The 27989-nt window shown below is 41.5% G+C and overlaps 1 protein-coding gene across 6 annotated transcripts; it reads right to left on the bottom strand.

The window, feature by feature from the left end:
* Positions 1-1882: 1882 nt before the first annotated feature.
* ZMYM4 (zinc finger MYM-type containing 4) lies at positions 1883-27494 on the bottom strand. 6 transcript variants are annotated; one of them, XM_041417600.1, is made up of 28 exons: positions 27460-27494; positions 26427-26954; positions 24829-24896; positions 24089-24259; positions 21306-21384; positions 20374-20626; positions 19623-19797; positions 19301-19513; positions 17188-17335; positions 16399-16514; positions 16008-16280; positions 15363-15513; positions 14929-15101; positions 14682-14832; positions 13483-13623; positions 13155-13192; positions 11822-11966; positions 11523-11647; positions 11008-11179; positions 10361-10414; positions 10065-10244; positions 9230-9324; positions 8927-9098; positions 7969-8120; positions 7725-7836; positions 6407-6655; positions 5230-5359; positions 1883-3657 (listed from the first exon to the last, which is right to left on the bottom strand). In XM_041417600.1, exons 2-28 carry the CDS (start codon positions 26929-26931, stop codon positions 3450-3452), a joined length of 4449 nt encoding a protein of 1482 aa, XP_041273534.1. In that variant the 5' UTR covers positions 26932-26954; positions 27460-27494; the 3' UTR covers positions 1883-3449. The 6 variants fall into 6 exon arrangements, with proteins under 6 accessions (XP_041273534.1, XP_041273535.1, XP_041273536.1 ...); XM_041417601.1 differs by lacking the exon at positions 13483-13623 and having other exon boundaries at positions 17188-17338; XM_041417602.1 differs by lacking the exon at positions 24089-24259 and having other exon boundaries at positions 17188-17338.
* Between the last annotated feature and the right edge of the window lie 495 nt (positions 27495-27989).

Here is a 27989-nt window from a genome sequence, read left to right as displayed (position 1 = left end):
AAACCCCAACAGTTAATGTTCAGGAGCTCAAGGGCTCAAAACTAATTTCTTACATAGCATCTTACAAGGCTGATGATGCTACAGGGGAAGTACTGCCAGGGAGCAGCTCTTTAATGAGGGTAGCAAATATTTGTTTTTCCTCTGGCATGTTTAAAAAGGTCAAGGAAGAATGGGGAGGAACCTGTTGTGCTGAGAGGAGCAAAGCTCCAGCCATGTCAGGGTTATGAGCACAGTAAGCATTGGGTGCAGGAGCATTTGTTCTGGGTTTTTGGTTCTTAAGGCAACAGTGAAACTGCTGCTCTGGGGCTGGGCAGTTACTGAGATTGTTACCAAAAGCCCAATGACTTTATTGCACATTCCTCTGAGTCACCTCTGTGAGCCCTGGCACTGAAGCAGCAGCACAGCTGGGGACACGTGATGAGGGACTTTGCTGCTGTTTTAAGTCTCTGAGGAGTTGGAAACTATTCCAGAGAGATCCTGGGATGTTGGCAGAATAATTCCCAAGGTAATTTAACTTCCTTTTGTACCTAGTTCTGTGGCTTTTCATGTGCCCCCAGTCCCCTTCTTTAGTGAACTGAAGCCAGGATGGAGCAGCAGGTTTGCACCTCCTGCACTGGGAGCTGCTGGAACCCTGGTAGCAGGAAGTTTTCCATTTTTCTTTCTCACACCCATCTTTATTGCTTCTCTGTCCACACTGAAACTACAGTTTAAGACTGGATGTGGCACTCAGTGCCGTGGTCTGGTTGCCAAGCTGGTGTTAGGTCTCAGGATGGACTTGATGATCTCAAAGGTCTTTTCCAGCCCAGTTAAATTTAGGGTTCAGCAGGACACAGCATGATTTTTTTGCTTAAAAGAATATTTCAATAAATGTTGTGTGCTCAGCAGTCAGAAATGTTGATTAGAAACAAGATTGTGTTCAGAACTTTGAGCCTGTGTGTATAATTTGTATATACTTTAATCCTTCAAGGTAATCCTTCTTGTGATAACAGCGTGAACTTGAGCTGAGGTGACAAGAAATCCCTCAAGAGGCAAAAACAGCCCAGGCAGACTCTGGGAAAAGCAGACCATTGCCAAAGAGCCTCCAAGCAGGAGTGAAATAGAAACTAAAACTACTTACTGTGTTAATTATTACCATGGAACTGCAATGAAATGTTTCTCACGTCACAGCCACCACACCAAAGGAGTTTACACAATGTTTAACAACTCTGCTGTCAGCCAGTGAAAGTTGAAGTGATTCTCTTGCCTTGCTGAGAGAATCTGAAAGGTAAGTATCTTTCATTCTAAGTGCCTGCAAAAAATTGACCTCAATGAAGGTGTTCCCAGACAAGAAAAAGTGAGGATGCTCAGAGGAAGAAAAGTGTTTCTCATAAGGTACAAATATCCTACATTATTCTACAGGAATATTTCTGTTAAGGAACACTCAACTTTGGAATTATTTTTCACACCACCCCCATCCTGCCCTCCCCACAGCCTGTCCTCACTGCTGCCTTGCTCATTCCCAGGGGGGTCAGGGAAGGGGGGAGCACCCCCAGCAGCTGCCCAGGAGACACAGGAATTCCTGGAGCCTCCCCTGTGCTATGGCCACCGAGGCTCTGGGCACAGCTGTGAGCAGCAGACACACCTCAGACATCCTTAATCCCCTACAAACTGATCTTTCCAGCACGGTTTTCCTTTCCCTGAACCTTCCCAATCCAAACCACTCTGCCTGCAATGTCACCATTCAGTGTAACAGTGGGGAGGGGCAGGTTGGTGTCACAGAGCAAGAACTGAGCCTGCAGGAGCATCCCTGTGCTGAGGAGTGGCCAAAACATCTCCCCCTGCCAGGCCATGGAGAAAGCAGAACCTTTGCTCAGAAATGACAGACACAGATGGGCTTTGGTCAGACAGAATCAGGGGCAGGTTTTACTTTTCACATAATTTTCTGTATTAAAAAATACATCAGTGAAATCTGTTACAGGCAGGGACAGGACTACCGAGTACACAACGTCAATAGACTACTTTCTGATTTTATTTTTGTTAAATTACTTTTGTAACTGCTAAAAAAATAATAATAAAAAAAAAAAAAACAACCAACCAAAACAAAACAAAAAACCTGAAATATTATTCAAGGCTGTTGATTTTCATCTCTTGAAATTTTAGTGACAAGCTCAAATATCAGACCCTTGTTACAGAAGATGGATAACTGACCAGAGCTAGATAAAAACCATACAATTCTCCTCTTCAAAAATAGCTTGGGTTTCCAATGAATTTGTGACCAGTGGTCATCAGAAACACACACCTAGAGCTTGAGAAAACAGAGATACAGACAGTATCTGATAATGTCCTGTCCTCTAAACACCACATGGGAGCTTTACTCTTCCAAAAGACTCAGTAACAGCCAAGCCTTAAAAAAAATCTCTTTCAATTTCCAACACTATGACTAAATCTCTTTGGGTGGGGCGGGATAAAAACACACATGGTCATTTTCTACCACAGTTCTGTTCTCAGAAGTAATACTGCATCCCTTGTACAACACTTTGCCCGTGTTGCAAAGGAAAGAGAAAGAGTGTGTGTGTGTATTCCTGTTTGAAATGACAAAGCCCTCTCTAGATTTGCCTTAAAAAAGAATCAAAACCATAGAGTAGGGAAAGAGGAGAAAGGAAAGCTGCCTTAAGGGAAATAAACTTTCCACGCACCACAGTATTCATTGGTTATATGGACAGACTGCAGAGCTACTGGGCTGGGAAAGGAATTCTGCACAGAGCCAGGACATCCCCTCCTGGACACTCCCCAAAGGTCACTCGGAAGTTTGACCTAGAGCACCTCTTCCAACACAGCCAGGGTTGGCGCGAGGCCGGAGCGGGAGCTGGAGCCCGGCCTCGTGTGACCAGTTAACAGCAGCCAGAGTTGTCCCTTGGGATGGCCAGTGGCTCCTGCCTTCCTAACATTTGATCCCAGTTTCCAAAAAAAAAAAAAAATTATAAAAGTGTAGGTGTAGGTGTATTTATAACAGAAGGTGTCTGCTTGTCTAAAGCTCACCCCTTTCTCTCGTATCCTCTGGAAGAGCTCAAGGATCTCCACGTGTTCCTTGGCAGCAGGCTGGGAAGTCACCTGAGCCACAATCTAGCTCTCCATGCCCACCAGTGTGAGGGTAGATTTTACACAACCATTTTCCTTAAAAATATCTCACAACTTTTAAAAATCCTAAACAGATAAAGGATTTATGCACCAATCCAATGGGTGAGTTCCACTTGGATTTGTTCTGAGGATTGATCCGTGCTGCAGGACGTTGGGATTTGCAGCTTACACAGCTTGCTTCCTTCCAGTTCCAGTTTGTACATCCACTGTGGTACAAAATCTGCCTGTAGGTGACATTATCTTGGCTTATTTGATACACATTTTCCAAAGGCTGGACGTATTCACATTTTGGTGCTTCTGATGTGTATTCAAAGGAAAATACCCCACTGCAGTTAGTCTGATAACTCAATATCAGAGTCCTCTGATTTGACTTTGGCAAGTTCTTCATGTACCTCCCTCACCATAAGAATCCTTGTTAACATGATGTCCAAGGTTCCTGGGTCTATTGGCAATGTGGAATACCATATGGGGCTGTTGGGAACACAGGAGCGCTCGGGCTGCAGGTAGAACACATCACTCCTCTGCTTCACGCTTTCAGAACTGCCAAGGCAAAGGAAACAAGGTTTAGGAACATCACGCTGCATTTACAATCTTACCAACAGTTTAAGAGACAGTCAGCAAAGAAATCAGAGTTACACTGGCATGGCAACACTGTCTCCCCCTTCCTAGAGAGAACAGTTAAGTTGTTTCCAGGTCACTCAGCGTTAGTTGCTTATAAAGAAACAAAGAAAATCAAAGCAATTTCTTTACAGCAGTGGTTCTTCAGTGTCATTCAATTAATGGTAGAGTGATAAATGCATTTGACATACAATCTCTGAGGGAACCTGGTTCTGGGATTCCAGAACTGCTGAAAATGGCTCAAGGCTTAGACTGGATATTAGTGAAAATTTCTTCACTGAAAGGGTTGTCCAGCCCTGGCACAGCTGCCCAGGGCAGTGGTGGAGTCCCTGTCCCTGGAGGGATTTAACAGCCATGTGGATGTGGCACTTGGGGACATGGGTTGTGTTGCCCTTGGCAGTGCTGGGAGAACAGCTGCATTTGATGAGCTTAGAGGGGTTTTTGAACCTAAATGATTCTAAGGTTGTGTTTAAGAGTGAGTAAAACCAAATCCCAGCTTGCCTGACCATGCTGCAATGCCAAGCCCATCTGCCTGAAAGCCTGACTGAGTCCAAGGCAGCTTCCAGGCTCTGGTAGGGTTCTAAGTCCCTCCTGCCTGGTTTTGGGATAATCACACCAAAACAGCAAAGGGAATTTGTACTGCTGCCTGCACCACTGCAGGGACTCAGCTATGAAATATGATGGGGAGCAGGAAAATGCTTTCCCAGACCAAGAACAATTAAAAGCTTCTAATAATGTGCCAGTGAAGACAAGGAATGTAAGAAGAGGGAGAGAAAGAATCTGGACAGCTGCATGCCTGTCTGTGCCTCAGTAATGGGATATTTGTAGTAAGCTCAGTAGGTACATTTCTGAGGGTGATTTATCTGAGTTTCAGCTGACACTAATGAGATGCTGTTTCATTCTGCATGTGTATTTTCTTTGAAGAGAGAAGAACATCATCTTCCACCTGCTCAAGGATCTAACTGAAGTTTATATAGAAACAGGAAAGAAAAATGATTTATATCTCTGTCCTTGCTATAGTCTCCTTCCTAACTCCTAAACATAAGTTAATCTCACATCTCAGCAGGCAAAATTCATCAGGATTTTTACCTAATTCATTCTTCTCCTACACTCTTTCACAAGGAACATGATATTCCTTGGGTATTAGTTATAATCTCCTCACAACAAGGATGGTGTATGGGAATTAAGGGAGATGAGAATGCCATGGGCACTGTAGTAATGTCAAAGAATTTATTTATTTAAAGATTTATTTATTTAAAATACATCTCTCTCTGTAACTCTGTTCTTGACTTAACACCAGTAACAAAAAACAACCAAACGCTGTTTGGGAGTCTCACAGCAGTGCAGCTGTTGGAATTCCTGTTCTGCTCCCATTGAGGGATTGGGAACTGGGGAGAGGAACCACAGCACAGGCACAGAAGGTCTGAGTGGGCTCCTTGCCCCAGTGCCTGTTCTAATGTACACACAGTCCAAAACTCAAGTTCTGTCACTTACCATTTTGATAAGTAAAATTCATAGAGTCGGACTGGGCACCGGAGGGGATTATCTGTGTTTTCAGCCATTTCCACTGCAGTTGGAACCTCCTCATCTTCACTGCGTTTCCTTTTGCCTACTGATAATTTATCTGGATACACAAAAATGGCATCATAGAAGTTCAGTGAAAAGAGCACCTTCAGAAACAAGGCCTGGTGTCTCAGCCCAGCACCCAGTGGTGACTGCATCACCCAAACCCACTCCTTGAACTGGTTCTGTCTTGTGTCACCATCCAACCATGGTCACCTGGTGTGATCTGCTGGGTGGGCAAGGACTGCACATCCTACAGGCCAGGTCCACAGCCCATTCCTCATCTAGAAAACCCACAAGAACTAGCAGGAAAATATGGAGGACATAATTTTACTTATTAAAGATGAATTCATGTAATGCACTGGAACTGTGAACTGAAGAAGCCAAAAGGATCAAAGACTTCCCCTTCCCAAGTACCAAAATTAACAGAACAAAAATCTGTGTGTCTGTCTCTGAGTGCAAGCCCCATATTGTTGTTCTCCACTTGGGCTGCCTGGTCTGTTCCCCACACACACCCAGGACAAATATGGGAATTAAAAAGGCATAATAAAGGTCTGGACCTGCAAAACCCAGGATTATGAAGTGCTGAGAAAAGGACTTCAGAAAAGGCCTTTAACTCTTGCAGTATTAATAGAGCTTTATAGATAAATAAATATATTTATTTATTAATAGAGCTGAGGATGTTATGAAAGACTATAAATTTAAAAAGGCATAATAAAGGTCTGGACCTGCAAAACCCAGGATTATGAAGTGCTGAGAAAAGGACTTCAGAAAAGGCCTTTAACTCTTGCAGTATTAATAGAGCTTTATGCAAGCTGAGGATGTTATGAAAGACTATTAAACAAATTTACAGCCAAATCTGTGACACCTTTTTAAATTTTTCCTGGGTGCCTTGGCTCATTCAGAATTTCTCTTTAAAGCAGAGAAAAACACTGCAAATGTATTCAGGATAACAGCATATGCTTAGCTCTGCTTGCTGCAGAACATGTTTCTCCCCTGTCCTTTATAAAAGAGAAGCAGACAACACAAAATCACAGAATTCTCTGATTCTGTAACTCAGACCACACAAATGTGACTGCCCAAACACCAATGATCAGAGAGCACTCACCTGATTCTACCTCTTGTTTTGGAAAGGGTGGGAAAAAACGTAAATATGTCATCTTAGTATTATACTTCAGAGTTCGGGTGCGCCTCATAACGTGGGCAAAGGACAGTTTCAGGTGCTCACTGACATTCTTTAGTTGGAAGTATTTGGTGTTGAAGAACAGAAGAGTGTTCAACAAAACGATGGGGGAATATGCACCCAGCTGCTTACATTCCCACAAGTGTTCCTCTTCAATTCTTGAGAACATATAACCTACAAAGAATGGGCAAAGAAAAAAGGAAATAGTTATTTATGCATATAAATTATCTTTCAGCTAACCTCTATTAATGAACCACATATCAAATCAAATTCACACCTATCATCAGCAACTGTAATCCAAAAATACCAGAATACTGCATGCACAAACATAAGAGGGAGCATGGAGAACCAAGCTGTGGAACAGCATGATCTTCCAATACCTGAAGAGAAGGATAAAAAGGAACTGCAAACACCAGCAGATTCTCACTAAGTTCTAATTTCACTGTGTTAAACCACACTCAGCCAACTGCAACAATGTGTAATTCCTACAACGTGAAGTATGAATTTAAAATGTCCCATTTTGTGTATAAATACCCCATTGTGATTATCCTAAATCAGGAAAGGGAGATGTGGGGGCTTAGAAGAAATTTGTTGTAAAAAATATCACTGTGTGCAGCAAGCTACAGGTAATTGGATTATTTCTGTGTTAAATAAAAAGTTCATTTTTCTAAATGAAAAGGCAGTTGTGGAGTTGCCAACATTATTCAAATTTCACTGATCCTCTAAAAATGTTGTGTGCTCATAGGGCTGGTGTCCAGCTCTATAAACCACATAATCAGGCTTGAAAACCAATTAAAAAGTATCTGCAGACTTTGGGAAGTCTGAATTTGGAGTTGAGACAAGATTCCAGTGATTTGCTAATGTGATCCCCAAACTCACCAGGAGTATTTCCAGCACTAACAGGGAAATATCAGTGCAACTATACACAAATCTTACAGTACCTCATCTCAAATACAGAATTAAATTCTGGCTACTTGTATTAAAAAAGAATTAAAATTTGAGGGAAGAAGAAAACGAAGTGTTGAGTGGCAGAATGGAAATCCTTTCTTTCCAAGGATTGATCAGAGGCAAAGATACATTTATGTGTAATCATAAGTGGTAGAAACAGACATAAAATCCATGGTGTAGAGAGGGAAGACATGTGAGAGCTTCAGATCACATTCTCTTCCTGGCCCTGAGAAAAAAAATTAATTTATGATACAGCCTTGTCATGCAGCTCCATAAAACAAATGAATTGTCCTACCATTTGGAAGAATTGTAGGTTCCCAGATTTTCAAAAGTTTTGTAAGTTCAATCATAAACCTGGAATAGGGCTCGGTGAAAATGTTATCTATTCTACCATTCTCAAACAGGTACTACAAGAGAAAAAAAACCAGGAAGAAAAGCAGTTTATTATTATATAACGTTGTAGAGAAGATACAGCACATCAGATTCTTTTCCTTTCTTATGTCCCAGTGGACTGTGGGGCCAAACACTGCCAGAGTTACCTGCTGAATTCCAAGGCACAAGTATAAGATGCTGTCAGGGTCGTATTTTTCTCCGTTTGGTCTCCGCACCTCTTGAATAAACTGGCACAAGCCAAAACTCAGTTCAGCAAATGTGCATGAGAGAATGTCCTCCTTGAGCTTCACAGGATGAACTGGGAAGTGATCAGAAAAAATAATTCAGCACATTAACTCTTCCCACATTCCTTATTATTTCATGTAGGCAGAATTCCTAAATTCCTGTCTCATGCGTTAATTACCCTGTATGACTAAATGGTGAACTCCTTCCTATGTGTTGGTTGAGAACTGAATGATTTGGCCAATAAAACTCAGACCAGCTGCATGTGCAATCAGTGTAAAAAGTCATGTGTCACCCCTGTGAGACATGAGGTGCAATAAAGTTAGTTTCAGGGAGGTTGCAGCACAGAATGGGCAGACTTTTGAAATGTTTCTTTCCAGCTGTGAAGCCTAGAAATAAGGTGTTAAGATTTTGATGTTGAATCAAACAATTTTTTTACAGCAAACAGTTCTGCTGACCAACAAATACTTTGGGAATGTGCCAGCTACAGATAAAATGGATGGGGCCAAGTTGGTGCTGTCAACTTAGAATTATAGCCTGATAGATCTGTAATTTCATGGTTCTATAATAGCTCAGAAAAGCTCTGCAGCTGCACAAAGCATCTGTGCTGCAAATGAAGAACTGCTGCATGCAAAGGAAGGCAAAGTGGAGATTTCTAATGCTTTAAAGACTTTTTTTAAAGGAAATAGATCAATTAAGAATGTAATAGCTACTATTTTTAAACGCATGGAAAGATGCAAGACAGAATTCTATAAAATCTGTTTTCTACTAATGGGCATTGCAAAACTCAGTGGTATCTAATCCTAATTTTTACTTGAACAATGAATCAAGCCAAGTGCTCTTCAACTAAGTATTTCTGTTTCCACTTAGAGAAAAATGTACCTGAAAACTTCAGGTCCCCTTGTTCCTCCTGTGCATTTTTCCACTGGACCCAGTTTTTCCAGGCATTTACCCCATACATGTATTTTAGGGTCATCCCAGAAACAGAGCAGCCAGGGTAGGAGCCCTGCATCAGACTCCGGGGCTCCACAGCAACCACAGACTTCTTCCGTCCCTACAGGCAAGCAAAGACATCCAAACAAAGCAGCATTTCATCAGCTCCTCGTCTATAGATGGTTAAATTAGGGCACATAATGTTTTTATTTGAAAATGTAAGGGATTTGTGTTCCAGGAGTCCTTCCTTACCCTTCTTTTTGGCTGGGGGAAGCCATCCCTGTGTCTCCGTCTTGCCCGTGAACGTGAATGCAAAGCCGGTCCTTTGCTGAGAGGGTCAAATGAGTCTGAAGTCAAATCAACACCATGAAGAGTTTAATCACATGATTTAGCAGCCCAGGTAGAAGTGTCACTGTCACTGAGATACTATGGAACACCTTACAGCTGACAATCACACCTGTATATTCAAGTCATCCTGACATTTGACTAATTCAGCAATCTGTGCACTTGCTGTATAAAGATAGTAAATTCTCAGTAGGACAAAAAAGCCCCTAAAAAAGTGGGTGTATTTATTCTTATAAATATTTATTCTTATTCTTATATTATCTTAGCAATAGGTAGAAGTGTCACTGTCACTGAGATACTATGGAACACCTTACAGCTGACAATCACACCTGTATATTCAAGTCATCCTGACATTTGTCTAATTCAGCAATCTGTTGCTGTATATAGTAAATTCTCAGTAGGACAAAGAAGTCCCTAAAAAAGTGGGTGTGTATTTATTCAGGCAAATATCTTAGCAACCACTCCACATGGATTATACCCAGGGACACAGAAGTGATGTATTCAAAGGAGGTAAGCAAGAACTTCCTGCTACCCCTGTCAGGGGTTCTGCAGAGTGCTGTCTTTAAAAACAGCAGTAATATTCTAAAAATAGTCATATTTTGTAGATGTGATCAACTGTTGCAGCTTTAAACATCCACTGTCACTACATGAAAATGCACAAGCAGGCTGCTGGGACAATGTTCATGCAGAAAATTGTGTGTGCTTTTATCAAACAATGAGTTTTCCTTCACAGGACACTGACCTGATGGGAAATCTGCCTCCAGGTCCTGTTCCACATCACCTTTGGAGAACTGCTTGAGCTCTGGATCAGGTTCTGGCAGGGCATTGGATCTTAAGGCGTAGTGATTCAACTCCTCCTCCCAGCTGTGTGGGGTGGACACTGCTTCTGATTCCAGATCTCCACTGTACGTGCTGCCCTGGTCTGCAACGAGAGGGACCACAAGGACCATGTGCTACAGGAAAGGCAGAACCAGGAGTTTGCAAGAAAAGATGCAGCAGGAACAAAATCCATTTGTAAAATGAAGAAATCTGACTGACCTTTCTCAAATATCTTGGGGTCCAGGAAGAGCTCGTGCTCGGATGTTTGAGATCCTTTAGAAAAAGAAGGAAATCTGTATCTACACATGACTGACAGTTTGCACAACTAATATAAAATACTTTTAACAGCAAAAACCTAGCTATTAGGTCATAACATGAACACACATGCTGTGCCTTCTCCTCCACTGGAGCTTTTCTAGCAGCTTTCTACCTTGGTCATGCTATTGCAGGGGAAACAGAAATCACAGCTAACGTAGGTTTGCTTTTCCAAAGGCTTCCATCCCTCCCTGTTTGGTATTTGAGTCATCTGGAGACCAGTTGGATGTTTTGTTTATCTCTTTCCAGCTTGTTTCACTTTCATTAAATGGATTGGTCACTCTCTAACAAACTCTGACCTGCCTCACTCTTCAAGAATCCTCCGTAAAAAGCCCGAGAGGAAAACTTTCTTTTAAGGCAGCTGCTCTGTCTTCTTGATTTTGACTCTTCCTTCTAACACTTGATGTACTGATATGGAGGTTTCTACCTCTGGTAACCTGTCCCTGTCAACACAAGTCAAATCAGCATCTAGAATCAGGGAAAGGGAAACTTCTGTGGTGAGAGGACCTTCACCTCACTGCATTTCATATCCTTTTAAAGCCACCACCTACCACCATGAGAGTGTGTTTTTTCTCTCTCTGCATCTTCTGCAATCATTTCTGCCATCTGAAGGAGATCTGCTTCAAATGGATTAATGGAAATCTTTTCCTTGTTTTCCTGAATGTTTTCAATGATCTTATCAGCATTATCCGGGGTGGTTGGGATGAGCATGGGAACTGGTACCTATGGAACATGTGGAAAATATCAGAACATACTTGGGGTGAAGGGAAACAGTAAATACACTAGGGAGGTCCCTCCCATTTAACCTTATGTATATTTTAGGACTACTAAAATGAAGTAAAAAATAACTCCAGACTGGACAGCTCTGTACTCTCCCTACAATTTGGTAGTTTTGTGTGACAATGTTTAACCAAATGTGATGTAATAAGGAGGGAAATGGCTTCAAGGACTCCAAATACCACTTGCATGACCAGACCCAGCACCCAGTGACACAGTGCTGGGTGTGCTGGATGCAAATCAAGCCTGTAAACCATTGCTTTCTGTAGTGAACTGCAGCATAACTTACAGGTACTGGCATTCCCAGGGGAACTGGTGTGTACTGGGTGTAGAGGTGGAGGGGCACTGGCACAAACACTGGTACAGGAACAGGTACCACAATGATCTGGGGCTGAGGAGGTGCTTCTTCTCCTTCTGTTATACCAAAAACAGAACAGATCAAAAATTATTGGAAAATACCATACAACAACCTGAAAACTAATTAAGGTTTAATAATACATTCAAAAATATTCTCTGCTACATAAATCATGCATTGCTCTCAAATGCAGTACAGACAATTCCAACAGGGGTAGGAGATCAGACACCCACCTGTCTGGCATTCTTTGTTTTGTGTGTGAGGTTTGCAGGAGGTGGCCTTAGTCTGGGTGATTGGCTTACACAATAAAGCTTTGTTTTTCAGAAGCCTGGGTGGTTTTGATGATGGGAGCTTTAGGGCATCTGTCTGGGTACTTGCCTGTTTGGAAAACACAAATGAGGGTCGAGTCAGTATTGGTTTGAAAGATAACACAAGACTAGAGTTTGTTCTATACTACGGGAAGCTGAACAATTTAAAATTGTATTTGCTGATAAAAATGGTCATTTAAAAAACCACTGCAAAATAAGCTTGCTTATTTGGTGCTTTCTGGTTTCCATCTCAATTTACTTTGATCCAACAATAATGTTGTTTAAAGCTAATTTTGCTAATAAAGCTTATTTTGTTAACAGTGCAGTGAACAAATCTGCAAGAATATTTGGTTTCTGTCATCAAATAACTGCTATAAACTTTTGACCTTGGAATTTTATTGATGGCAGAGATATAAAGAGGAATTATGTTAAGATACTTTTGATGACTAAAAGTCTGGCTGATACAGACACCAATAAAACTGAGTAAACTAATGTGAAACCACTGAAAACAAATAAATGTAAAAAATGAACAGCAAAGCTGGCAGCAGCAGCAGCATTTCCTGATACACACAGACAGACTATTCATGCTTGTACTAATGTCCTGCTAACTGCAATTTTCAGTCATGCATTCAAATAACAGGATCTATTTCAAGAGGGAACACTCATACTCTAATCCATAAGTGACACTCCAGCTAAAAGCAAAGCTGTCAGTCTTCCAGAACCTAAAGCTACATAAAAGCATCTCTGTGTTTTAGGAGAGTTGCAAGATGTTACACCACATACCTCAAAGAGCTCAGGAACATGAACTCTCTGAGTTATTCCTAGATAAGTGGTGACAGTGGTTCCCCACAGCTCTGTTACCACACTGCCAGGCAGTGGGAAAGGAAAATGGAGCTGCAGGAGCTTGGTCATGTCAGTCCCAGCAGCCCAGGCTGGTCCTTTTGCTATCCTATCCCACTTCTGTGCACAAAAGGCAGCCTCAAGTGCAGAAGTCACACATGAATTACTTGGGAACCACAGACACCTCAAGAGCTACAATCTGACAAGTTTTGCCTTAAAACATCCAAATCTGTCAGTGGACACAAGACTTTTGTGCCATCTAAGTTCTATCCATTTTTTAAAAAGCATCTGCAAGCTGCATGAATTTTAAATCCTCATCAAAAATTAGTTACACAATGATAGTGCCAAACTCTTGGATACTTTATTTGTTATTGATACAATCTGGGCAAAACTGAAAAAAGTTTCTTGTAAAACTTACATCTCCTATTGTTTTTGCTGTCACAGTAGGGACTGCACCTGTGAAGGAAAAAAACCATACAATAACATGTCTACTTATCATCAAGAACAACAATCCATATTCTGCCAAGGTCAAGAAAAAGAATTCCAATTAAAACTCATTCCCTGATGTATGTACATAAATTTAAGTCATTATTTATACCTAGATAAAGGAAGGACAAAAGCAATCATCTGCAGTGATGTGAAGCATAATGAAGAAGTGGCCGTTGTTCTCAGTAAAATCCCTGAGCAAATATAAATGTTCAGGAATAGAGATGTAAAAGTACAGGCATCGTATTCAGCTGCCTTACCCTGTAAAACATTGTTGGAGTTAACAGTAGGCTGGGCAGCTGGGGTGCTTGCAAGGGACACCACGTTTGCTATGACAGGGGTTGAGTCCTTTCTTAAAGAAGGAGGGCCTGAGGAGGAGGCTGGTGCCATGGAAAGGTTTGCTGGACACAGTGGACAGAAGAAAATGAGAAGAAGCAGTAAGATAATTGAGAAAAAAAGCATTTCTGAAAAAACACCCACCCTTCAGATCTGTCTCCAGATGAAAGAGGCTGCTGTGTGAGAAGGGATGCAGGTGTCAAGTTGCAGCATTTCTGTTTAAACAGGAGCTAGTTCCACGAGCAAATCAAGCAAGAAAGGAAAAGAGCTCCCACCAATGTAAGCAGCAGATTGCACCAAATTGAAACAATGTGCACCAAGCTGAACACGGCCTGGTGCACACTAAAAACTTCCAGTTAGTATTTTATTGGTTTTGGATATCCTACTCTTGCAGCCACTCCGTGGGAAATGATGCCCTTCTTTAGGGTCAGTGATATTCCTGCTTTTTCTTTCCCTTTCTCTTCCTGTCTTTCAGGGTCTTTAATCTCTTTCTGTCTCATTCCCTACAGAAACTCCTGTTCCTGTGGGCTTCATTCATACCCTTATTCCCATCCCACCTGCTCAAGGAAACAGCTACAGCACTTGTACACCTTGGGATTGACACTTCCCAAGAAGCAACACTTAATGACACAGAAATGGAAAGTCTTCATTTGCCTGCACACTGCACAGAAGTGGCTGGTTTAAATACATATATAGGAGTCTGTATTTAAAACCATGAAGTCTACTAATTTCACCACTTGATTGTTAAAAGAATATTAACATTCTACCATATCTTCTAGGTGTTATGAAGACAGGCTAGATATTTAACATGTCTGCACTAGATATCACTATATTTTACCCCAATGAAACAGGCCTTTGTTTCATGAAAGTGTCTGAAGGCAAGTGCTTTTGCTTCATCTTCTTTAAAATTTGTTTGGTACATGAAGCAATTGCATTTCATACCTACAGAAGTCTGAAATGGTCTCAAGTAAGAGTGATCTAAACCAGAGCCCACTCAACAGCAACAGACAAGCTCTCCAGGAGAAGACAGATCCTAAAGAGTTCACTGAAGTGAATTCGCAGATAAACATTAATTTCACTACCCCACACATCAAAAGGCAATGCCATCCCCAGCCTGCTTTACCTGTGTTGTTTGGGAGTGAAGGGTCAGGAGCACCTTGCTGTTTACAGAACAACAGAATACAGAGCAGATTGCAAAAATGCTTCATCTCCCCTTGCCATTTTATGGACTCGTTGAGTTTACCTTGTCTCTTACAACCATCACACTTTGCCATCTAGGAAAACAAAGTGAGGGAGAAATTGAACACATTTGGAAACACCAACGAGGGGTATAGGTATAAAAACCTAGAGGATGTGAGAATATAGCTTACCTGGTAAAACAAAACAGTGAATTTAGACATGCATTCCTCTGAGCAAAATTCCTCCGTTTTCCCCCCAAAGTGATTCTGGACCAGTTTGGGGGAAGTTTGTAAACAGTAACTGCACATTTTACAGTGGTTTCCCCAGCGCTTAGACAAGTCGTGTTTATAGAGCAGTTTACAAACTAAAAGAAAACAGCAAAAACATTCTTGAATACCAATAGGACAACCCCTCAGCACTCCTAATTCCTGTTCTAAGTGATGTCTGCAATAACTCATTGAAACATACCATTAAAATGCAAAGTGTAAACAGGGTTCTGTGTTCCTAAACCTAAAAAACAGATTCCTCACTTAAAAATATTAGATTTCCTTTAGTGTTACTGATAATTTTTCAACAAAACACTTATGACTTGATTTCTTTGAGGCAGGGTTTTGCTCTTTCTTACCTTCACTACAGAATGTTTTATCTATGCCTGAGACTCTCACTGTCTCCTTGATAATTTTCTCAAACCTGCAGTATTCACACAAAGCCGTCATATTGCCCTTCTTCTTATACTCATCACAGCAGGTCTTCCCACAGAACTGGAACATTTTACCCTGCAACACAGCCAGAATGTTTTGGTTTCAGTGTTTGAATGAGTCACATCCCAGATAATACATTTAAATTGTTAATAGAAATGCAGAAGAGTATTTATTCCCTTAGAAATCAGCAACAGAGCACTGGCAGATGAGTCTCCCCATTTGGTTTTATAATAAAACAAAATTTCTTGCAGAAAGCTCTCACCAATGTGCTTTGTCCTTGGATTAAAAGGTACATCCCTGGGTCCAAGACACAGGAATGTGCATTTATAGATAGGCAATCATTTGGTTTGGGGTTTTTTCAGAGGTTTGTTTTTTTTTTTTCTGGTTTTAAGACCATAGAGATAGTATCAGTATTAATTTGATATTGGTTAAACCAAATCAGTTTCAAAACCCTCCACAGCAGATCTTTGCAAGCAACAAAGCAGTACTGACAGACCAATGCACATAAACTACAATTTTTTAGGTTTCTGTTGTGAAAAAAGAGCTTTGAAAGCCCTGATCTTTATTACCTTGTAGTCAAGCAGTTCTGGTTTGGTGGCAAATGATCTATTACAGTGTTGACACTTGATTTTCACAACAGAACGGGTAAAGGTGACCTGCTGGCACTGGGCAGCCAACCTCTGGAGCCCTGCTGCAGCTGGGGTGCTCGTGGAGCTGGGGGACACAGTTGAGCTGGTGCCAGTGGCTGAGACCACTGTCCCCGAGGAGATGCTCACAATGACCTGGCCCTGAGACAGGGGCACCACCGAGGAGTTCAGTCCTGCAGGCTTGTTGAACAGATTCTGTGGGAAAGCAAATAGACAGGCTTTACTTTACAGGGTTACATCTTGCACCTGGGTATTTCCACCATCAATTTAGCATTCTGTTAATTCAGCTAAGAAGAAATCCTAGATGTCACACCTGAAAAGCTACTACACAATTGTAGCTGCAAAAATTGCGTATGCTCCCATCTGACATAGCCAAGTGATACTGAGGGTTTGCTGAGGTTTTACAGCTGTTGCACTGAACTTGAACACCTGAGGGTGAAACAGAGAAGAAAAAGTGATTTATGCAACATCAAGTTGTATTGCAGCTAATTTTGCACCGTGCATACAACAACAGAGTCTGAATGATGAGCCAAGGCACAGACAGAAGCCCAAGACGATGTTTCCACAGATTCAGAAGCAGACACTGCAGCTGCTGTGCCTGTTGCTTGCCAGAAATTTAATTAATCTCCCAGTATCCCTAGGATGTCAGTAAGCATTTTTCTATTTCCACATGAAAAATAGCTGAAAATGTTTGCCTAGCTCCATGCAACATTGGGCAGAGGCAATAAAGCTGATCACTCCAGGGAACACGGGCCAGGAGAGTCCCAGCAGTGGCATGGCACATGTCCACACAACAGGTTTGTCTAGCTGGGAAACCCACCAGCTGCACTTGCAAGAGCAAAAAAAAAAAAAAAAAAAAAGTAGATTTAAGATTGGTTATCATGTGGAGTTCCCTAAAACCAAAACTGAAATAGCTGTACTGTCACTGCTACATTTACCTACAATAGAATGTCCTTTCATTCCCATCTCAGCACTTCCCTTTAAAAAAAACACTTCCCACCCTCCCAAAATAAGAATATCAGCCTTAACTTCCAAGACAAATAAAGTTGGGATATGAGCCACAGGAAATGAAGTTTCTATAGAAATAAAAGGATAAGCTTACCTGAAGAAGTGACCATTTTTACTCTGTATGCTGACAAACAGTTAACAGAACAAAACAGTTCCATCTTCCCCAAGTTATTTGTGCCCTCCACCATCTCAGCTGAAGATCTCAGAGATTTACACAGTGTGCAGGGTGTAATTTTAGCTGACTTCTGTGGAAACAGGGAAATTGCTTGTTCATTTGAAACTTGGCATTTTTTATTAACCTGGAAATTGCCGCAAATATATAAAATATTTCTAAAATGTGCTGGTGTGCTTGAAACAGCACTTGTTTTATAGCAGTGTTATTTATGGTGCAGATTCATTGATCTGAGCTGTGGTTTGAGCACCTTCCCAGGCCACTTTAACCAGTACCAGTCTGGGTACTGCAAACACTCCTACAGGTACTAGCACAGATCAGCACCTTGTATCAGACAACTTCCAACATCTTGCTGAGGGGATTGATATTTTGCTTATGGTTTTGAATGCATCAGCTGTACAGATAAACAATACTCCCACTGAAGAGATGAGGAAACAAGGAACAGGGAGAAGCAGGTCCCCTGATGATGTTTGATAGCAAAATGGGAAAGAGATCCATCTGCTTGTAATAATCACAGCTTTCAGTGTGTGGTCTACAAACTTCTTTTGAAGAGAGACACAGGAAAAAGCCTGATTTTCATAGACACATTTTCTGTGTTTAAGGTTTTTTTTAAAGGTCTTTAAGTTTGGAAAAAACTTTGAGAATTAGTCACCAGATTATTTTAGTATGACAGCCTTAAAAATGCACTTTGTTCTATCACTAGCTATTCCAGCTCTTCACAGGACAGAACAGAATACAAGCTTTTAGGGATTTAAAGACACCCACAAACCTCCAGAAACTATCAGAATGTACCTGACAATTGAGCTGAATACTGTTTAAAAATCAATTAAAAATAGATTTGACTTAACCTTATAAGCTTTGAACATACTGTATTTTCAAGAGAACTATCACATATGGGGTTTTGATGTGTGATATAAAAGGAGCATGAAAATGTTTCCAGCTTATTTAATTTCATCTCCAGATTTGTTTCGGAGGAAAACTAATTCTGAAGGTAATTTTCTGGATGAAATACATTTACCATAATTTTTTTTTTAATTCATTAGGCCTTTCTTGACCTAAGTGGCCTGGATAATGGGACAGCAGAGCCAAGCCATAAAATGAAGTTCCATTCTTTTATCAGAGGGCAATTTTTCCTAAAGTAATTGCATTAGAATAAATCATTCAAAAATAATTGAGCTATTATAATAAATTAAGGTTCTCTTAAATGCCCAGGTCTCCAATAATCAAAAATAAATATGAAAAGTTTAAAAGTTAAAATCATAATTATCAACTAATTATTACTTTTCCTTTCCACTTAATTCAAAGGCTACAATTTAGAAAAGAATACTCTTTATGGAGCATCTCAAGGCTGAAAACAGCCACAGGAGGCTGCTGCTGGGGAGTCCCACCGTGTCTCCTGCCACACTGGAATTCTCTCATAGCTGGTCCAGTGGTGAGGAAAAAACAGAGCAACATGTTTGGGCAAAGATTAAGCAGCAAATTATCATCCCTGGAAGTGTTCAAAATCCACTTTGACCTGTGACACTTTGTGATATGGTCTAGTGGGCTTTGGGTATTTGGTTGACGGTTGGACTTGATGATCTTGGAGGGCTTTTCCAACCTTAATGATTCTGATATTCTTGAGATGACAAAAGCAGTTACTTTAGACCAATAGAGTAACTGAAATAATCAACCAGTAAAATGGGTGCTTCTTAAAACACTTAAAATCTAATAAAAAATTAGATGGATTCTATTTTTAGTATTTTGTCCAAATACAGAATTGTGGAATCCCAGAATGTTTTGGGTTGGAAGGGACCTTAAAGCCCACCCTGTTCCACTCCCTGCCATGGGCAGGGACACCTTCTACTATCCCAGGTTGCTCCAAGCCCTGTCCAACCTGCGCTTGAGCACTTCAAGGGATGGGGCAGCCACAGCTTCTCTGGGCACCCTGTGCCAGGGCCTCCCCACCCTCACAGAGAAGAATTTCTTCCCAATGTCCATCTAAGCCTCTCCTCTGGCAACGAGAATCCATTCCCCCTTGTCCCACCACATCTACCTGCTTGTAACCTGTCACACATATGGAACTGCAGAATTTTTTGGACTGTCCCTCTATCTGCAGGATGTGACACTGGCCAGAGCCACTGTAGCAGTATCCTCCACAATATTCACAGCAGTTCATGGTCAGGTTGTTGGCCGAGCGGAACTGGGAGAAGCAGGCGTCGCTGCAGAGCTTGTGCACCACGTTCTGGTAATTCACCTCGTGCCTGATCTGCAAGGAAAGGAATATACAGCAAGGACAGGAAGAATATGTGTGTTCATGTCAGAGACAGCAAGTTGTGCTGAGCTAAAGAAATTCAAACGAGGGAATTGGCAATTACCACTGCGTTCTTCTGGCACATGCTGCACTTGCTGGAAATGCTGTTGGTGTGGATAGTGACAATGGGTTTCCTTTTCAGTTCATATGTGGACAGACAAGACTGGCTGCAGAAATCCTTACTGAAGTCTGTGTTGTCAAACTGGGCAGTGATTACGTCCTTTGGATTTAGAATTTCTCTATGGAAAAAGAAAAACAAACACAGAGGTAAAAGATTAATGTGAGTTTCATGTCAACTTGCTGTTCTTGCTTATTCTGGAGACTAAACATTCTCCAGGAGAGGGTGGATCTATTTAATTGAAACCTTGAATACATTAACTAACCCATGTTTTACTGCATTTTAGGGATTCATAAATCTATTTTTCTTTAGTAGAAGCAATGCATAAAATACTTTTTGAAAATGTACTCTTGTCAGTAATTTTGAGAGTGCAATGACATTTTGAAATGGCAGGCAGATGCTGGACATTTTCAAACACAGTTTTTCATATTTGGCTCATTTAAATCAAAAAAAGAGAAGATGCATTCTGCACTACAGAGGCTTTTAAATCTCTGTGTGTGCAAAACCCAATTAAGGAAATGGAACTGCAAGCAGACAGACCAATTAACAAAGAACAGCATCAGCCACCAATTTTTGAAGGGAAGCATAAGAGGAGCAGCACTACCAACACAGAGAGGGGCACAAGAACAGAACTGAAGCCTTTCATTATCTGCTTGAATATCAATTATTAGTAGAACAAATGAAAGCACTGTCCTACTTTGAGCAGCTGGAGCAGGTTTTCTTGGTAGAAGCTGGTGGGCGAGAAGCTGGAATGGTGTATCCAGTGAGGCACAGTGTGGAGCAGAAGAGCTGGGTTGAGCCTTTCCTCTGGTAGGCAGTTTGCCCCTTCTGCAGGATTTTTTTACAGCCAGAACAGGAAACCCGAACAGCTGTGCTTGGAACTGAGGGTAGCATTTTACTCATGCCAGAGGATGCCACAGCAGGCTGGAAACCTGATGACAGCTGTGGAACTAAAAAAAAAACCACGCAGAGAAAACACAGAGTAAGTGTTACAGATCCATTACAAAGAATTCACTGGGTGCAGGGGCAAGCACAAGGCTCATGGCTTTATTTGGGTTGTCAGGGTCTAGAGGAGAATCTAATAGCAGATGAACTCTCCACAAATACATGCCCTGTGCTGGTTTTCTGCATAGCAGATTTTTATAACTACTCTGAAGATGGAGAATGCACTTTTAACATCCCTTTCATGGAATCATAGAATGGTTTAGGTGGGAAGGGACTTTAAAGATCATCCCATTCCACTATCCCAAGTTGCTCCAAGCCCCAATGTCCAACCTGGCTTTGGACACGTCCAGGGATCCAGGGGCAGCCACAGCTGCTCTGGGCAACCTGTGCCAGGGTCTCCCCACCCTTCCAGGGGAGCAATTGTTTTCTAAGACCTAATCTAAATCTGCCCTCCTTCAGCTTAAGAGTATTTAACACATTCAGTTCTCCTATGCATTTCACATTCAATTTTCCTATGCCTCAAAACCAAATTATTTTACAATCTCAATTTCATTCTCTCAAACTAGTTCTTCATTCCTACTGGGATCAGACACAGCGAATGAAATGCAGAGTGACCTGCAAGACTATTTGCAAAGGTGACACATTTTACAGATTTAAATGAAATTAGTCTTCTCTATTCCTTACCAAGAGGATTGCCACTGACTGAAAATACAGCACTGATTTTCAGCTCCCCTTCCTGAGATTTTGGCTGTTGGCCGTACTCCTAAAACAAAGGGAAAGGAAAAGGAGAACAAATACACACATGTAATAACAGGTTACATGATTCCATTCTTTCACAATGCTGCATTGAGCCTCAGGGAAGAGTGGGTGTCCTAAGCCTGCTCCGAAGGCTGGGTGACAAGTGAGCACCACACACAGCTCCTGCTCAGAGCTCCACAGCAAACCACACCTGAGGGGGCACAAATGGACAGCTGGGGCTGCCTGGTGCATCCCCCTCTCCAGCTGCACTCCAAGACACCTCAGAATTCAGCCAAAGCTTAAAGAAATCTCTGCTTTCAATTCCAACTTTCCAGCTGGATGTGCAGCCCTTGCCCCTGTTCTGGGAAAGAAGTTTTATTTTCACATAAAGAAGGATAGCAATGAAATAGAGCTGGGACCTTGTAGAGGAGCATTCTGTATTGATCAGGAGTTGGGACCTTGGAGCAGCCTAAGGTGAAGCTTTGCAGCAGACCAAGGCTGGCACCACCAGGGCCAGACCATCACAGTCCCAGCTCCAGCACAAGGGGAATCACCTCACATTTGGTACAGGATGAGAAAATCCCTGGACAGCTGCTGGTGGAATAGCTGACATGCTATAAATGACTGGCTTAGTCCCCAGCAGCTATTCACACTGACAGCACACTTCCTGCCCCTGCTCTCCCTAGAAATCTGAGCCAAAAAGCAGCTTGGAACACTCCACATGTAAATCTTAATAGGCTGAATAGCATAATCTCTTGGAACTACAGAGATGATAAGATTTAGCCTACTTACAGTCGTTTGGGAGTAGTGAGCCATGATGTCATGTTATGACTGAGCTAAATTCACAGTTGCTGCCTGGCTGCCAGGGAAACCAATTCAGAATCACTAAGCAAAAGGAAGCTCTCCCTTCCCAGTGGCAGTGAGATGCTCCCCCAGCTTCTGCCTGCTCCCAAAATCCCACAACAACCTCCACTGAGCACGTGCTCAAACTGAGCACTCCTCTCACTCCAGTGGGAAAACTGGAAGTTTCTATACTAGACAACCAAACTATTTCTCAACATGTTTCCCAGAAGACAGGCAGTGGTATTCCTTGACCACGTGAACAATCAGACTGAAACAATCAAATCTCAGGATGAGAAGGTCAAAGCTGGGTATGGGCATGCTGTGATGAGATTCTTAAGGACCATTTTTATTATTATTATTTAAAAGTTAATCATTTGCAGACATACAATTTTTAAAGCACTTTAACTGTAATTGTATCATTAGTCAAGAGTAGGAAAAGAAATGGAGGCAAATCCTGACATCAACTGTGCATGATCAAGCAGTTTCACAGCAGCTTAACAGTGCTGAAAGCCAAAAACCTTCAGCTCCAACTATTGGTTACAGCAAGAAATGCTCTTATCTTTCAGGAAATATTAAAAAAAATTCCATAAAATCCCCCCCCATAGTAATTCCAATCTAAAGCAAAACAAAATTAACTCAGTTCTCCTACTTTTCCAGTATCAGGCAGAGTTGATAATCACAGGATTTTACTCCAGGAAGGAATTTTTTGAACCATACGATATTTGACATTTAAATTCTTCAAGTCTTCATTTTTACTTATTAATATGATCTTTGATAACCACAGACATCTCGCCTTGCATTCCACACAAATCCACACAGCAGATGCCATCTTGGGAGGACAAAAGAAGAGACAGATTTAACTAATCTACACGTGGTTTGACATTCTACAGGTTCAAGGAAAAATAAACCCAAACAATCCCACAAAGAGACTGAACAAATCAGAAGGACAGTAAAATCTGAAGTTGCAAATATTTTACTTATTAAATTGAGAGTATTATGGGAAAAGAAGAAAAAGTGCTGGGAAGACAGGCCCGGAAAGCAGAGGAGGTTCAGCAGAAGGACAAAGACTGATGCTAAAAACTAACACCTGCACAGGAACACCAACACTCCCGTGTTGGTACAAAGGGATGCATCATTTTGGGAAGTTTTGCACACCTTTAGCATATAAAATCTGATATGTAACCTAGATATGAGCAGTGAGGAGACAGGAATTGCAGCACAGCTCGGTCCCTGGCGTCACACAGCAAACCAGTGGCACAGAGATTGGCTGGAGCTCAGCAACCCTGGCCCCAGCACTGCTCAATCCATAGGTCACACCTTCTCCAGGTTGCAATTACTGAGCTTTACCTGTATCATCATAAAAAGTGTCAGTCCTGAATGAGAAAGTCACTTAAACACATACTTAAATTGACTTCACTGATGTGTAAGTACTGAAATATTTTGCTAAGTCCTTTAAGTGCTAATTTAAAACAAGAACAAACTACTGTGCTTGCAAAGGCAGCTTTTAAGAAGGAAGTAGCAGCAATAGCTGCTTTAATTCATATCTCTAATTGTGACCACTCATAAGTTATTTTAAAAAATGTGATTTACAGTTTATTTCCTAGTTAGAGAAAGTGTCTATGTTGCCACAGATTTAGTTACAGAAGTTTTAGAGCACCTGGCTTTGTTTCTAACTGAAAAGCAAAACATTTTCAGAGACAAGGTAACAAGACATCAAAAAGTTGAGGGGGGGTGGTTTCATAGTAGTGTAAGAGGGAAAAATCTTTCTACTAAACTATGTTCTTCAAGTTAAATTTCGGTCAAGAAACCAAATAAATGGCTGAATTTTTGTTCAGCTTAAGCGGTCAGCTGTCAGACCAAAATGAGAAATGCAATGGGAAACTTACCTCAGAATTACCAGGTTCATCTTTAATTTTGTCTAATAGTCCCTGCTGTGGGGCCATAGCTTTAGCATATTCGTCATCCAAAGGCTCCTTCTTAATTCTAATATTTGGTGCAAAGGAATTCCCCAGCTCTTGTCCAATAGATTCCTTACTAGAAAATAGGTAGCTAGACTCCTGAAACAATAATATGAAAAAGAATTCACCCTCCTGCATCTGCCATGAGGAGTTGGGCTGCTGCCAAGGGGAGTTTGTGTTGCAGACCAAGAGATTTGGGTCCTGCCAAGGTGGGAGAAATGCTGGGCAGCAGCTGCTGCCTCAACCTCCCTGCAGCCCCCTCTCTCATCCCACCCCCAATGCTTTCCACTCCTCTGGCCAAAGCAGAAGACACCCAGCTCTGTAAGTTGGTTGTTTGGGAGTGTCTCCTGTGGATACAGCTGTTCCCTGGCTCATGTGGAAAAAAAAAAGCAGCAGGTCAGGTGGATGCATCCAGCTGTAGGTTCGGCTCACCGGTCACTCCAACCATGCTGAACAGGAAAGTGGCTACCAAAAGAATCCTCAATCCAAAGAGAGGCTCAGGAAAATTTTACAAAATCACATGTACTGTTTAAGTAGCAAAGATGTCTAAGAGTCAGAAGATCAGTTTCCTTAACACTCAAATTTACACTCAAATACAAAATACGTATTTTGAATTATTCCAGCATATTGCTGCACTTGCAAAAGTGGTTGAAAGATCTATAGCTTACCCTGAAGTTAGTTTCTGGAGTTTGTGGCGCTAACTGCGTCCGTAATGTTTCTTCTACTTGATTATGAACTGAGGAAAACATATACATTAAATAGAAATGAATACAGGTTCCAATGCATTTCCTTTAAAACTATCAGAGTCTCATCCTGCTCCCCAACCCCAGTGTCTGACAGCACCTCACCACTATTAAACTACTCCCTTTCTCCTCCCTGTAGGTAAGGTGGTAATCCCTAAAGAGAATTGACTCTTTTTAAATTATTCTACTGGATCATTATTTTCCCATTCCAGCAAAATAGTTGCAAACTTCCGATGCAAATTCTTCGTTCAGAATTTTCCACACCTCTGCAGGTTCTGAACTCCCCTGTTTTGACATTTAAATCAGAAAATACTTTTCAGAGCAACATCTTCCAGCTTTTTCTTTGCTGTTCTTTCCCCTCTTCTCAGGAAATAGCATCTTCTGCTTTTTTAGAATATACAATTTAAAAACTTTGGATTTGCCTAGATACTGGATGTTACCATGAGCATTTATCATTCTGGTTTCAACTACTGACTACTTTACCTGATCTTCTAACTGTAGGTGTTTACAACTTTTTGAAATACATCTTAGGTACAGAAACATTCTTCCCTTGACTTCTAACTGAAGGTAAAAGTAGAGATACATCTGTAACTTTTCTTTATTTTCAAAGATATCTTTATTGCTTCTCTATCATTGGTGCCACCTGGAAGCACTGATTTTAAGATGCTGTTGCTGAACATAGAAAGTTTAAACCTCAGAACTGTAAGCTGTGAATGTGAACAAGCAGCCAGGAGTTCCTCACGTGCTGGCTCACCCTCCCTCTGCTGAATAAGATTAAACCATGTGTTCCTGCTTGGTTATTCTTAACTCCTTCAATCACTGTTCTGCTGTAACTTTCAGAGCTTGGAAAGACAAAAATAAGTGTGTGGGCAGCAAGATTATGGAGACTGTCAAAAGAGAAAGGGATTTTAGGCATCTTTGGTTCTTTCCATGTTGGCTGGATGAAGTCCAAGACACAAGTATTTGAGGAAGAAGGGGAGCAGTCTCCCAGGAAAAGCAGATTTCAAGCTATGTTCTGGCTTAGTTCCTGCAGACACTAACTCCTTTCTAGCAAGACTTTCCCTGATACTATCAAATCCACACTGATTTGAAAGCCTAGGCATTAGTGAAGAATTGGTGCTTTGCTGGAAAAATCTTTACTGGCCATCAACTTAACCTAAACTTCATCACCTTTTCTTTTAGGAAGCTCCATGGTCTATAAAAAACAGTGAGAAAAACCAAAAGGAAGCTTGACTTGTCACCCAGCTTGGTTTAGGAAACCACAACAACAAAGGACATGTTGAGGCTCTGTAACAAGCTGTGGAGGATGAGACCTCCCTGACACTGCCAAGCCCTTTGCAAATCCTCCTCCTAACACAGAGTTCATTGGATTTCAGGGTTCTTCATAAAATGTTCCCCTACACACAGCTCTGCCTGTTCTCTTCAACAAGGTGATGTTTTTAATAATTAGCCCTATTGCTGATTTCTCTCTAGTTCTTTCTTCCTCTTTGCTGGGCAGCCAGGTCTATGATGTCAACAGTTACCTGCTTTGTCAAGAAAACTGCTTTTCAATCTAGAATCCATATCTTTAGGGATTTTTTCCAACCGTTTTTCACGTTCTTGAAAATGTCCTTCTCTATTCTTGTCCTTTGCTGAAAAAGTCTCTTTGCCATTATCTCGTGTTCTGCTAAAATCTTTTCGAAGTGATTTAAATACGGGGCCCTGCTCAAAGGGGGAAGTGAGATCCTTCTGGATCGCATTCTGAACCTGAATTTCTTTTTCACTGTCCAGTTCATGATCTGGAACTCTCTTGCCCTCTTCCAGACGATCTTCATCATGAATTGCTGAAGAAAGAGTGTCTTTTGGAGCGAAATTCTGATCATCTTCGTTGTCACTCCCAACAACAGGTATGCCTGCAAGATCCCCAGAGTTCAGAAAATAATCATGATCATCACCCTGCAGTGAATTCTCAGGTCCTGCTCGATTCGGTACTCCGTAAGACAAGCTGTCCAGGGCGGGTGTTAAGTTGTGGTCAGCGTCCTCAGACATCTCTGCATCCAGAATTTCACCACCTAGGGAGAAAAAAATCCCAGTGAACTGTCAGAAAATTGACCAATTTCATGTGTAACAAAGGAGAAGTGCGTCCTCAGACATCTCTGCATCCAGAATTTCACCACCTAGGGAGAAAAAATCCCAGTGAGCTGTCAGAAAATGGACAAATTTCATGTGTAACAAAGGAGAAGTGTGAGTGTCCTAATCTGGGGCTGATGCTGCAAATCCTTGAATATTCTCAGCCTTCTCAGGCCATCGTTACTGTGAGAACATTGCTGACAAAGAAACTGTTCAGTCCCCCTCACCACTCTGAAGCAGAAGCTGAACTGAGTAAAACTAACCAAAGAAAGAAAAAAACATTAATTTCCATTCACCTCACTTGTAGCACTTGTGGAGAAGGCAATGCAGGAGGGAATGAGCAGGAAGGGCTGGGATGAGGGCAAGGCAGTCTTGTTCAGCAGCAATGACACTTCCAAGAAAGGCTTTGTGAAACTATGACATTAGAGAATAAATAGAAATACTTACATTTTTCTGTAATATCAAATACCGCATCAGATTTATCTTCAAACTGTAAAAAAGGAAAGCACTGTGTCATTGTCTTGGTCAGCTGCCATGTACTTTGCTAAAAAGTATCTGATCAAAACCAAGCAGAAGGATCACAATTCCTCCTCCTCCTTCCTTGCTTGCCCCAAGCAAATTTTTATGAATTAAGACTGTTCCATCACTGAGAAGCCACAGTGATGAGCCTAATGAGTTCAGAATACATAGAAAAGGCACACAAGGAAAATTTAGAAATAGTGTTGCTTCCCAGAGGAGAGAGGAAAGGGAACATCAATTTTCTCTACTACGTGGGATACCAGTACCAGGTCAAGGCCACAGATTCTGCCCTGATACTCCATGAGCCTTCATTCCCTCTGAACATCCTAAATAAAAACCAGGAGCATGGGCAGCTCCCACTGCCAGGGGCTGCTGCATGGGCTCAAGGTTTCACGTGTCTTACAGGGAATTTTCCCCTTTCCAGGAACAGGAAAATGCAATGCTTAACTTTCCAACAC

This window comes from Onychostruthus taczanowskii, unplaced genomic scaffold (genome assembly GCF_017590055.1).
Source record: "Onychostruthus taczanowskii isolate IOZ18803 unplaced genomic scaffold, ASM1759005v1 scaffold56, whole genome shotgun sequence".
In the NCBI taxonomy this organism is placed as follows: Eukaryota; Metazoa; Chordata; class Aves; order Passeriformes; family Passeridae; genus Onychostruthus; species Onychostruthus taczanowskii.
This window is presented reverse-complemented; position numbering and strand designations above follow the sequence as displayed.

Coding starts and splice junctions, on each gene's coding strand:
- ZMYM4 (XM_041417600.1), bottom strand. CDS start 26,931: ATGTCTGAGGACGCTGACCACAACTTAACACCCGCCCTGGACAGCTTG. Junction 19,514..19,622: donor TGTGCCAGAAGAACGCAGTG/GTAATTGCCAAT, acceptor CTTTCCTTGCAG/ATCAGGCACGAGGTGAATTA. Junction 16,281..16,398: donor ATTGTGTAGTAGCTTTTCAG/GTGTGACATCTA, acceptor GCTTTCCCACAG/AATCTGTTCAACAAGCCTGC.